Raw genomic sequence first — 13963 nt, forward strand, 5'->3', positions numbered from 1 at the left:
GGTAAACAATGTTACCTGTTTTCCCGAAAACAAAAAATAATCAAGTTGACAATCCTGGCGTATACTAGTCTAATACATCCAGAAACTGTTTTAATTCTCATTTTAAATCTGCAACTTTTCATCTGCATTCTGCCAGCACTATAGGTGCCATAACTTATTTTTTTTCATTTCCCAGAATGCATTGCTCATGTCAATGTTCAATGGCTTGCCTACCCTGGACTGATAGCCCATCTCTCTGTTATGTCTGAATGCAGTTTGACAGACAGGAAAGCCGACCCAGAGAGACAAATCTCCACCTATATTTCTTTTAATCTGTCTTGGGGTTTCTACTACTAGGAATGGATTACACTTAGCAACAGTCAGTGGACAGCAAGTTACACAGGACGGAGGCAGCTAGTCGCTGCCGCTTTGGGGTGATTGTTTTTCAGGATAGATCCATAGATCAAATAAGATCAAGTTATCAGAAAGTACAGTAATCATTGGAAAAAAATATCTTAATAGGCCAATATTTTAAGCACCTGCTGCACAGCAATCACTCAGTTCCTAAAAACAAAAATATCACTGCGTTTGCCAAAATGTAAGGTGTTTTATCTAAGAGAAGTTCTCAAATGGAAACTTGATCCATTTTATCTACAGCTATCCCTACACTGAAGGCCCAAGTAGATGACACGCATTGAAATAGTAGGAAATATTTGTATTTTCAGAGTAGCTTGGAAATAACTTCAGGCTGGGCTCCAAGTTAAACAGTAACAATGTCATTGGGAGAATATTCAAGGAATGTTGGCGGAAAGACATTCTCGGTTATTGCTTCAGAGACTATCACATGATTTATATATATACTGTATATATATATATATATATATATATATATATATATATATATAACTCAGGACCATAAAGAAAGCCCATTTGTGTGATTACAAAACTTGTTTGGCTCCATTGTACAACTTTAGGAGATATAATATTTAGGTCAATCTCCTACTCATGGAGTTACTTCAAGTATAACTAAAGTTTCACAAGTTTTTTTTGTATATGTCTTAGAGGACTTTAAACGTCCTGTAACTCAGCAGAGTCTGGGTCTCGAAAACCCCATGATTCCGCCAAAAAATGTGCAAAAAGCTCCCTTCAGCACCCTCATGTAGCAGCTGAACACTTTTACACAGTAAATTGAGCGATCAGTGAGTGTAACTAACGTCTTGGACACCTTTGCATGCATTTAAGCTTTTTTCTTCTGCAGCTTGCATGTTTTACATCGCAAGCTGCTTGATGCTGTTTAGTGTCAATCCCAACTGCCAGGTTCTTTCTGATGACTCAGTCTCCAGACTATTTTCTAATCTTGCGAACAGGCATCTGTGCTAAAATCAAGCCAGATTTCAGTTTAGATGAGCATTCAGGAGATTGTAGAGATTGAGGTATCTGGCTGCGGAGATTGAGACTGAACAGAATCAAGCAGCTTGCAAGGTATTGTAATATATGCAAGCTGCAGAAGAAAACCTGTTGTTTCATTAAAATTAACTGCAGAAAATTTCCATTTCATATAACTAAAAAAATGCAAAGTAGCAGTAGTCTACTATTAATGCAGTCGGCTTTACAAAGAATGTAAAGAAATATGATCTAAATTAAGAAGTTAGATGAGCCTACTTACATTCTGGAAACATGAAATAACAGTGGTATGTCGGAAACTGTTTTTAATCTGTATGTGAATTTCTTATACTCTATATTGGGGAGGGCTGGCACTGTTTTTGGACCATAAACTGGGACCAGTGACATAAAGATGAAGGATTTCCAGCAGATTAACCTGCTGAATGTTAAAAATGGTATTGTGGCATCAGCAGTATAGGTAAGTGCCATTGTGTATATGGAGTATGCTAAGTCTCTAAGTTCTAGGTGTCTTCCCTGCTGCCCAATATCCCAAAATATGTCTCCTAAAATATTGTATATTACTTGAGGAAAGTTTACAGTTTTCACTTTAGAACAAACTTTGTATACTGTTTTGTTCTTCCTTATTACAGAAATATGCCAAACTCATACCTGGAGCCACTGTAGGACTACTGAACAAAGACTCTGGAAATGTATTACAATTGATTTTATCAGCATACAAAGTAAGATTTTAAGTTTCATATTATTATATAACATATTATATGGATAATATATATATATATATATATATATATATATATATATATGGCTCACATTGTATATAGGCGGCTATATATGGGCTCATACTGCATAAAGATGAGCTATGTGATGACTCATGTTGTATACAGAGGCTATGTGGGGGTCACACTCTATATAGGATGCTATTTGCGGGCTTGCACTGTATATAAGGGGCTATATGGGGGCTCATACTGCAAATAGGGAGCTATGTGGGGACTCATATATATATATACATGTACATATATATGTATATATGTATATGTATATATACATGTATATGAAAAAACACAAAGCGTCAGGCTATATAATGGGGACCACCACTATAAATTGTTCAAGAATATATAATTTTTTATTTGTCAACCAAAAAAACACCACACATTTAAAATCACGTAAAAACTGAACTTAATCATGGCTTCCAAATTGGAAACCAACCCCCTGGACATAGTTGTGATAGGAAGCAATATACACATAAATGCGTTATTATACAGTGGTATACTCAAAAAGCAATAATTCAGAGAATACACCTGTCATATGTGTAGACATGTAGAAGTGAGGTTAGCCCAAGATGGTGTTTAGCATAAAGCCCTCTAAATATAAATAATCCTCCTGAAAAGATACCACTGCTATACTGATCACACATATATATACTAGTATCGCACAGCTCGCAGCATGATTGAAGATGAAGACAATACTTTACATAATATACAAATCAATCTTGCTGCTAGTTGATGCCTAAATCATTACATGATAGAAACATGTCCAATGAAAAAATTGCAGGAGGATAGATTTACTAGGTGAGCCCAAATCATAAGGTCAAATGATCCCTAAAGATGTAAAAATATTTATGAGCAAAAATCACCCACTGAGATATATACAAAGTCTATCCAAAGGACTATATGGCTCTGAGCATGAAAAAAACACAATATAAATAGGACAAAGCACAGCGCAATGCCGCGAATGCTAAAAGTAGCATGACCCAGAGAACATGACCATGATACCTATCACCCAGAGGTCCAGGGGGCGTGTGAGGCTTATACTGTATATGGGAGGTTATGTGGGGGCTCATACTGAATATAGAGGGGCAATATGGGGGCTCATATTGTATATAGAGGGGCTATCTGGGGGCTCATATTGTGTATAGGGGCTATATGGGGTCTCATATTGTGTATAGGGGCGATATGGGGTCTCATATTGTGTATAGGGGCTATATGGGGTCTCATATTGTGTATAGGGGCTATATGGGGCCTCATATTGTGTATAGGGGCTATATGGGGGATCATATTGTGTATAGGGGCGATATGGGGTCTCATATTGTGTATAGGGGCGATATGGGGGCTCATATTGTGTATAGGGGCTATATGGGGGCTCATATTGTGTATAGGGGCTATATGGGGTCTCATATTGTGTATAGGGGCGGTATGGGGTCTCATATTGTGTATAGGGGCTATATGGGGGATCATATTGTGTATAGGGGCGATATGGGGTCTCATATTGTGTATAGGGGCTATATGGGGTCTCATATTGTGTATAGGGGCGATATGGGGTCTCATATTGTGTATAGGGGCTATATGGGGGATCATATTGTGTATAGGGGCGATATGGGGTCTCATATTGTGTATAGGGGCGATATGGGGGCTCATATTGTGTATAGGGGCTATATGGGGGATCATATTGTGTATAGGGGCGATATGGGGTCTCATATTGTGTATAGGGGCGATATGGGGGCTCATATTGTGTATAGGGGCTATATGGGAGATCACACTGTATGTAGGGGTTATTGGGTCTCAAACTGTATAGAGAGGCTATGTGGATGCTCACACTGTATATAGAGGGGCTCATACTGTGTGTATATATTTATTTATTTTGTAAATGGTTTTATAGTTCATGGTTGGTAAAGTATGAAGCACATCTTTATGGCTTACTGCAGTTGCCTGTTGGCTCTCATGTTACCCTAAGTTCCTGTTTAATCCATTCTATGACATGTCTATTTCTACTTTACTAACTACTCTTATCTAAAAGAATTCTGGAGCATCTTTTTTTTATAACTTTGCTTTGTGCCACTCTTCTATTTTTCCTCCTAAAATGTTAGCAATAAATTACCAACTGGGTGTTAACAGTTGGGGGCGTGTCCCTGCACTGTATCCAATCAGTAATGACTATGCCTGACTGTACATGGACACACCCCTTTGACACCCAGTTTTTCTAGCAAGGTGGGTATGTTTTTATCTTATGTATATGGAATGTTTGCATGTACTTAGCAGTCTATGGGGGGCTCACACATTGTATTTAGGGGGCTCTCACTGTATAAAGAGGGGCTATGTGAGGGTTTATTCTGTATATAGAGAGGCTATGTGGGGGTCACACTGTATATAGGAGGCTATGTGGGGACTTACACTGTATTCAGGGAGACTATGAGGGGGCTTATACTGTAAATATGGGGCTTTATGAGGCTCATAATGTATGTAGGACTCTATGTGGGGACACATACTGTATATATTAGGCTATATGGGGCTTATACTGTATATACAGAGGCTATGTGGGAGTCACAGTGTATATAGGAGGCTATGTGAGGGCTTACACTGTATACAAGGAGGCTATGAGGGGCTTATACTGCAAATATGGGGCTATATTGGGCTCATGCTGAATGTAGGAGGCTCTGTGGGGACACATACTACATATATTAACCTATATGGGAGCTTATACTGTATTTGGAGGGGCTAAGTGAGAGCTCATATTGTATATAGAGGGGACATGTAAGAGGTCATACTGTATATAGAGAGATTATGTGGGTGCTGACACTGTATATAGAGGGGCTCCTACTGTATACTGTATATTGGGGACTGTAAGGGGGCTCAAACTGTATATAGGAGAGTCTATGGTGGCTCATACTGTATATAGGAGACTCTATGGGGGCTCATACTGTATATGTGGTGGCTCCTACTGTATATAGGAGACTCTATAGAGGCTCATACTGTATATACAGAGGCTATGTGGGAGTCACAGTGTATATAGGAGGCTATGTGAGGGCTTACACTGTATACAAGGAGGCTATGAGGGGCTTATACTGCAAATATGGGGCTATATTGGGCTCATGCTGAATGTAGGAGGCTCTGTGGGGACACATACTACATATATTAACCTATATGGGAGCTTATACTGTATTTGGAGGGGCTAAGTGAGAGCTCATATTGTATATAGAGGGGACATGTAAGAGGTCATACTGTATATAAAGAGATTATGTGGGTGCTGACACTGTATATAGAGGGGCTCTTACTGTATACTGTATATTGGGGACTGTAAGGGGGCTCAAACTGTATATAGGAGAGTCTATGGTGGCTCATACTGTATATAGGAGACTCTATGGAGGCTCATACTGTATATGTGGTGGCTCCTACTGTATATAGGAGACTCTGTGGAGGCTCATACTGTATATAGAGGGGCTGTATGAGGGCTCATACTGTATATAGAGGGGCTATGTGCGGGCTCATATGGTATATAGGGGGATGTCAGCATACTTAATTCTGCACAATATTATGTGATTCAATTAATATAAGATAATTACAATGAATAAGTTAATATTAAAAACGAGCAGAACTAATTTCACGTTGCCCCCTCGGAAACGTTGATTGCCCACCCCTGGGCATGAGCAATAACAAACAAAAATGTAATAATCCTACAAGGACCATAAGAAATCACTAACAGTGAAGCATTCCCCTATGAAAAAAAGAAATGACACAAATCATACAAAGAAACAAACAGTCTCTCCAAAAATATAAATTGTGAATATGCAATCAAAAAAACCAATTGATAGAGTAAGGAACATAGCATGATGGTAAGATGAATAATGCCAAGTTCAAGGCTCCAAACAAAGAATGAATATACTTAAAATGGGAATACATTGCTTTCCTGGCTCTCAGTGGTTCCGCAGCACTAATATAAGCTATAAATGTTATCTCAAAGGATGCATGACAAGATAAAATAGGATAATACAAGACAAATGTGGCTTCCTCTGCTAGGTATGAGGGCCATTCCCTTATCCTATGCACTGCTACGCTCATCACTTTGGTGAAAACTGGGTTAAAAACTCCATTACTGGACTATTTGGTTTCATGTGGATCCAGATGATACAAATCGCTTTTCTGTTTAAGTGCTACAGTGGCAAAACCAATATGGATATGTCGAATCCTGCAGCGTTAGTAATGAACTCAAGCCTTGTGCTTTACAGGCTTGCATTAGCCACGAGCCTTCTCTCCTTCCTATCTTGGCTATGTAATCACATTTGACATTAATGGCTGTATAATATGACACACTATTTTATCTGCAGCAGCTGGTTAATGGCCCAGACTTACAAAATAAAGCTGGCCATGACTAAGACTATTATAATGCTGTTAAGTCAGTATGAAGCCAGGCAGAGGGGAAATTTAATTTACCAATGCAAAGCAAAGTCGCATGTGAAAGAGAAGAAGAAGACGGGACATTAGTCTGCGGAGTGCTTCTCCAATACCAAGGGTTAGAGCTACAGGAGTTGGTTTTAGAGGACTTCATTACATTACTTTGGTTGCAGACCCCGGTATCTTGCAATAGAATTAGGAAAAACCTACAATATTAAGAAATATTTTCCTAATTTCTTAGCGATTTTCCAAAGATTTGCAGTTTCTTATAACATACTGAGCACAGAAGGGGGGGGAATGTAACGTAGTCCGTCATTTGGATGCCTCAAAACAGGGAAATACATTTTATTTCAAGGGGATGTATCAACTAAATCTGCACTTGAATTTATAACCAGATAAGGAAACATAATCTTTTATCATTTGTTTTCATTTTCTGACCTGAATTCAATAACCCCATACACATTTATCTGAGACTGTTGCGTTCAGGTCAGGAGACCCATGGCTGGCCAAGAAATCATGATCTGTATATGGACTATGAAACTCGGACATCTGAAGTCAGCCTTAAACAGAAATAATTTTACATAGCTCAATGAGGTTGCCCTTTTTGGACCATACTTTTGCAGTATACCTTTTAAAGGTGTACCTTACGTGGCTGTCTACTCTTCTTTTTGGCCATGACCACCACTACTCATCCAACACCAACATGCAATCTATGGCCACACAATCACATTTCTCTTCCATTATGGCCTTTGGGCTGCTCAATAACTGAACCCCTTGAACATGTCCTTAGTCTTTTCTGTACTGAGCTGATTCTTGTATGATTGAGCAGGTGCAGAGGTGACCTAATATAATGGGACGACAGCCATGGACTTTCCTGGTTTTGGTAATAAATACAAGTCCGTATGACAATTTCATGGTTCATTTTCTGACTCCTCCATGACTTTGTTGTGTTGTGGATCTGCCGGAGATAACTATAAGCTCTGGTGGTTTCTATGTCTCGGGGGCATCACATTCTTAGTAATCCACCAGGTGAACATGCCAGAGCTTGAGTGAAATTCCTTCATTACAGATGGTTCCATAAGAAAACAATCTTACTTTCTATGTCATCTAGTCTATGGAGTGTTTTCCTCCTGTATCGAAACTTCCTATTATGACATTCTTCTCTGGCTCGGGAAAAATATGTTGCATACAATAAGTTTTGTTCAGGCCAATATGGAATGTGACAAGGTGGAACTTGATGAGTTGAGACTTTACAAATCGGAAATAAAGTTATGAAACTATAGAGAAAAGAAGGTGTCCAAATTACCCCGCAGATGAGGTGTGGCATTACTTCTAAAAAGGGAGGTAAAGGTGACTTGCATACTTCCCAGCCATATTAGGCAAAGACGTGCCAATCACAGAAATGACTATTCATATGTGTCGGGGGAATATCCCGGGAGCCCTACTGATATGTGCCAGCTATGTTAATGCCTATGCAAATGTAACCCCCACAGCGGTGCCCATACAAATATCTTAGAACCCTAAATTTGGCAACTACATGCTACGCAAATGTTCTGGCCATAGTATCATCCATACAAATGTGCAAACCACAGCAAAGCCAGTGCAAATGTGGTAGTCGTAATCGACCCCAAAAGTGCGTCAGGCAGCAGCGAGTGAGAGGCCTCCTTCATGCTGCAAGTTTAGAGACAGAGCAAGTCTTCTAAATATGGAGGACACGTGTGGTATAGAATGACCACTACATCTAATAGTAGGGGGTAACTACATCATTAAATGTCTATTGATCTGCATCATCCACCATTAGACATTCATACTGATGGTGCAGATTGACTCTCTGTATCTGTGTGTTTGCATTTCAGTCCCTGGGTAGAGAATGATGGGAATGCAGTAAAAACATTCATTGCAATCCTTATGACTTCCTGATCAACTGACTAATGTGTCCCAAAAACCAAAATAGATAAACAGAGCAAGAGATAGATACTGCAGATAAGATAGATAGAAAATGGAAACATAACATTTAAATTATAGATTAGATGGATAATAGATAATAGATAAATACTAGATAGATATGAGATTAAATAATTAGATATAAGATAGATTGATTTATAGATATATTTATAGATAGATAGATATGAGATAGATAGACAGATAATTAGATCATAGATAGATAATAGATAGATGATAGATAATAGATAGATAGATAATAGACAGATGATAGATAAATAGATAATAGATAGATTTATAGAAAAATGATAGATGATAGATAGATAATAGATTTATAGATAGATAGATAGATAGATAGATAGATAGATAGATAGATAGATAGATAGATGATAGATTTATATGCTTTCACAAATGGGAAAAATGTAAATACTTGTATGTTTTCTAAAATGTTATTATATCTAAAATATAAAATGTTCCTTTTTTTGGATATTGTGTTCCCATAGAACCTTTTGCTGTAGGTTAATTCCCATTATTTTTTGCAGGGTTTCAATTACACAGTGTAAACTTCACGGTGCAAATAATGTAGAAAGTGCTTACTCCTTTTTTCCCAGTAATACCATCCTGGCAGTGATTAAGGCTCCAGTGACTCACATACACATTCACAAGGGGCCGCCAGAAATTGCTGACCTTTTGGCAGATAGTAGCTAAATGTTAATGTTTCACTGCAATATTGCTGAATCACATCTCTTTGCTTAGGAACTGAGGTCGGAAATTGAGCTTGAGGTGTCAGGAGACACGGATGGACTTAACCTTTTCTTTACTGCAAACTGTAACAATGAAACAAGCATCCAGAATAGTAAAAAGTGCCAGAGAATCAAAGTTGGTGATCGGGTAAGTACAGTATCAAGTTTAAAAAAACACATAAATATATATAATTTTAACTATCTATCTATGCATTATCTTACCAGTGGCTTCTTATCTTGAAGGTTGTGGACCGCACTGCAAATCTACAACATGGCCCTTAACTATTACAGGTCTTTAATAGTAATCATCTTTTTTATATAGGTAAAAGGAGCTTTTAGGCCCCACAGTCTCCAGGTGTAAATGGAGCAAAGCATGTGCAGCCACTGCTCCATAGGAGAGGTGGTCACAACTGGTCACTACAGCTTTTCAGGATCATCGAGGGTCTCAGCAGCCAATCTGGGACAAATATTATTTATGGCCCAATGCTTTTACCACCAGCTTTAGGTTTAATGATAAAAGTTTCTTTACCTGCCTCTGCCACTAGGGGGAGCTCACTGTATACAGATTTCTAAAGCTTCCTATTGAGTTCACGCTATATAAACCTATGTGCAGACAGCTCCCCTTAGGGGCAGATGGGCGTCATTAGCGTTCTTTCCCATTGCTTTTTGGAATCACTTCTGGAGAATATGCATTGATAAAAGGGAACAAGTTCATGTATTATGGTATATTATTGTGTATATTTCCAGGTTTCCTTCAATGTGACCGTGAGCTCAACCTCCTGTGAAAAACAAACAAAGCATGTTATAATAAAGCCTGTCGGTCTCCAGGACAGCCTGGAGATTGAGATTCAGCCTGAATGCTCATGTTCTTGTAAGGCGGAGGCAGAAGAGGCCAGCGCCGAGTGCAGCCAGGGCAGCGGCTCTTTACAGTGCGGCGTTTGCGTCTGTAAACCCGGATTCTTAGGAGCCCAATGTGAATGCAACGAAGCCTCGCTGAACAATAGCTCCTGTAAAGAGCTGGACACGTGCTCTGGACGGGGGGAGTGCTTCTGTGGACAATGTATCTGCAACCCCTCTGTGTATGGACGAGTTTATGGACCTCGCTGCGAATGTGATGACTTTTCATGCGTCAGGCACGGAGGACTGATTTGTGGAGGTAAATAGTAACCACTAGAAGTAATGAAAAAAAACAAAAACGAAAAATTAAAACTGTGCAAAAATACAAGTTCCCTGCTTACTTCACCCAATTGGGCTCACAATCTAAATTCCAAATTGACGTATGTATATAGTTTTCCAGTGCTAACCACTGAGCCACTGGGCTGGACATACAGTCAGTCAGCAATAGTGCAAGTTCCACCACTTAAAAAGATGAGAGGCGTCTGTAATTTACATCATAGGTAGACCTCAACTATGGGAGACAAACTGAGAAAAAAAAATCCAGAAAATCACATTGTCTGTTTTTTTTAACATTTAATTTGCATATTATGGTGGAAAATAAGTATTTGGTCAGAAACAAAATTTCATCTCAATACTTTGTAATACATCCTTTGTTGGCAATGACAGAGGTCAAACGTTTTCTGTAAGTCTTCACAAGGTTGCCACACACTGTTGTTGGTATGTTGGCCCATTCCTCCATGCAGATCTCCTCTAGAGCAGTGATGTTTTTGGCTTTTCGCTTGGCAACACGGACTTTCAACTCCCTCCAAAGGTTTTCTATAGGGTTGAGATCTGGAGACTGGCTAGGCCACTCCAGGACCTTGAAATGCTTCTTACGAAGCCACTCCTTCGTTGCCCTGGCGGTGTGCTTTGGATCATTGTCATGTTGAAAGACCCAGCCACGTTTCATCTTCAATGCCCTTGCTGATGGAAGGAGGTTTGCACTCAAAATCTCATGATACATGGCCCCATTCATTCTTTCATGTACCCGGATCAGTCGTCCTGGCCCCTTTGCAGAGAAACAGCCCCAAAGCATGATGTTTCCACCACCATGCTTTACAGTAGGTATGGTGTTTGATGGATGCAACACAGTATTCTTTTTCCTCCAAACACGACAAGTTGTGTTTCTACCAAACAGTTCCAGTTTGGTTTCATCAGACCATAGGACATTCTCCCCAAACTCCTCTGGATCATCCAAATGCTCTCTAGCAAACTTCAGACGGGCCCGGACATGTACTGGCTTAAGCAGTGGGACACGTCTGGCACTGCAGGATCTGAGTCCATGGTGGCGTAGTGTGTTACTTATGGTAGGCCTTGTTACATTGGTCCCAGCTCTCTGCAGTTCATTCACTAGGTCCCCCCGCGTGGTTCTGGGATTTTTGCTCACCGTTCTTGTGATCATTCTGACCCCACGGGGTGGGATTTTGCGTGGAGCCCCAGATCAAGGGAGATTATCAGTGGTCTTGAATGTCTTCCATTTTCTAATTATTGCTCCCACTGTTGATTTCTTCACTCCAAGCTGGTTGGCTATTGCAGATTCAGTCTTCCCAGCCTGGTGCAGGGCTACAGTTTTGTTTCTGGTGTCCTTTGACAGCTCTTTGGTCTTCACCATAGTGGAGATTGGAGTCAGACTGTTTGAGGGTGTGCACAGGTGTCTTTTTATACTGATAACAAGTTTAAACAGGTGCCATTACTACAGGTAATGAGTGGAGGAAAGAGGAGACTCTTAAAGAAGAAGTTACAGGTCTGTGAGAGCCAGAAATCTTGATTGTTTGTTTCTGACCAAATACTTATTTTCAACCATAATATGCAAATAAAATGATAAAAAAAAACAGACAATGTGATTTTCTGGATTTTTTTTTCTCAGTTTGTCTCCCATAGTTGAGGTCTAACTATGATGTAAATTACAGACGCCTCTCATCTTTTTAAGTGGTGGAACTTGCACTATTGCTGACTGACTAAATACTTTTTTGCCCCACTGTAGCTGTAATTATACCTCCCAACCGTCCTGAATCCGGAGGGACAGGCCCAAATTTGGAAAGCCATCTCACTATCCCGGGAGGGCGGGAGAATGTCCTGACTATAATTATATCTGTGTCCTCAGAACAGAGATACAAGTTAATAAAATGGTGGAGTTTAGGAGCCATAGAGGGTAGGGGTCCATCATGTTGTGTCCTCTTCTGAGCACCCTGCTTATCAGAACAATCTCCTGCAGCTTCTTATCCCCAGAATCAGTGACAAAGGTGCTGAGCTGAGCCTGTCATCATCTGTACTCCAAAGGAATAAGTTCTGATATCAATGCAACTAAAGCCAGTAAATAGACTTGGGAAAATCCGAGGTTTGGAAGCCACTTATATGCATTTGTCTACAGGAATGAAGACAAATTCCCCAATAAAGTGATTTACAAAGTTTCATAACTTTGTATGCTGGACAGAATTAATAAACTGAAAGTTTAATGTATCGTAGGGCATAGATATATGCAACTTGCATTTTTGCAGCATTTTTTTTAACTAAAACCCGTAGCAGGAAAAGCACTGTGTGAAATACGCATAGTTTTATCACTTTTTTTAATGTTTGTTTTTACATCTGTATTTACAGCAATTTTAATTGCTTTTTTAACTCATTAATTTTAATGGATGAAAAATGCTCCTAAAACACTGAATGGACATGCTATGTCTTGGCAAAAAACACAACAGGTCTCAATATGCAGGTGGAAGGAAAAAATATAACGGGAGCATGAGATTTCAGAAATCTCTTGGATTATGCTGATACTGTTAAAAAATGCACAAAAAAGCATTGAAAAAATGCAAGTAATCTAATTTACATAAGGCTATGTGCCCACAATCAGGAATAATAGCGTTTTGGAGGCAGCGTATACGCACTTGTCTTTTAGAACTATGCGGATTTACCACATCTAATGACCGTCTATTCAGGGAAAGTACACAGAGGAGACTGGCGTCTCCATTATAGAAATGTACATACTGCGGCTCGTGAACGCGCACCGCAGTTCACATTACACAGCGTTAAATGGAAGCCCAGTGAGCAGGAGATCTCTATAAATCCCATCCACTGTGCTTGTAATGCAGAATTTGGCATTTTGAATGCAGCTAAAGTATGCTCCAAAACGCTACATTTCCTGATCGCGGGCACGTACATTAATAGGTGCAGAAAATCTGCAACATCACAAACTCACCTTAGGCCGGGATCACACATGCGAGAATTACGTCCGAGTCTCGCATGTTAATACCCGGCACTGCCGCCGGCACTCAGGAGCGGAGCAATACATGGAGCCGCACGCTCCGCTCCTGAGTGTCGGCGTCAGTGCTGGGTATTAACATGCGAGACTCGGACGTATTTCTTGCATGTGTGATCCCGGCCTAAAGCTCAAAGTGGGAACGTAGTCCAAGGGTTCCAAAGGTCTTAAAGGGGTATTCACATGTCAGCCATTCATAGAAGAGATGGGAACATGCATCTGTGTGCAGTGACTACAAGTGGTCTGCACTACAGAAGCAGCAAAGTGGTCTGCACTACAGAAGCAGCCAAGGGGTTTATACTACAGAAGCAGCAAAGTGGTCTGCACTACAGAAGCAGCCAAGGGGTTTATACTACAGAAGTAGCCAAGTGGTCTGCACTACAGAAACGGCCACATGGTCTGCACTATGCAGTTTCCATAACACTTATTGAAGTGAAAGGGAGTTACAGAAACAGCCCAGCACAGCCTCTTTCCATAACTTCCAGCAGAGTTGTGGTTGCTTGGCTGTTTCCGTAGTGCCGACCACTTTTGATCACCGCACC

General features: G+C 40.0%; 1 protein-coding gene across 5 annotated transcripts in view; it reads left to right on the forward strand.

Annotated features, from left to right (window-relative positions):
• Positions 1 to 13963, forward strand: part of ITGB6 (integrin subunit beta 6) — a 120452-nt gene that overhangs the window by 87297 nt on the left and 19192 nt on the right. For all 5 annotated transcript variants that reach the window (XM_077272857.1, XM_077272855.1, XM_077272859.1 and 2 more), the window contains 3 exons: positions 2013 to 2102; positions 9246 to 9380; positions 9980 to 10388. In XM_077272857.1, the coding sequence (XP_077128972.1) occupies positions 2013 to 2102; positions 9246 to 9380; positions 9980 to 10388 (634 nt within the window). The remainder of the gene's footprint in view (positions 1 to 2012; positions 2103 to 9245; positions 9381 to 9979; positions 10389 to 13963) is intronic.

Source organism: Ranitomeya variabilis, chromosome 7 (assembly GCF_051348905.1).
Source record: "Ranitomeya variabilis isolate aRanVar5 chromosome 7, aRanVar5.hap1, whole genome shotgun sequence".
Taxonomy (NCBI): domain Eukaryota; kingdom Metazoa; phylum Chordata; class Amphibia; order Anura; family Dendrobatidae; genus Ranitomeya; species Ranitomeya variabilis.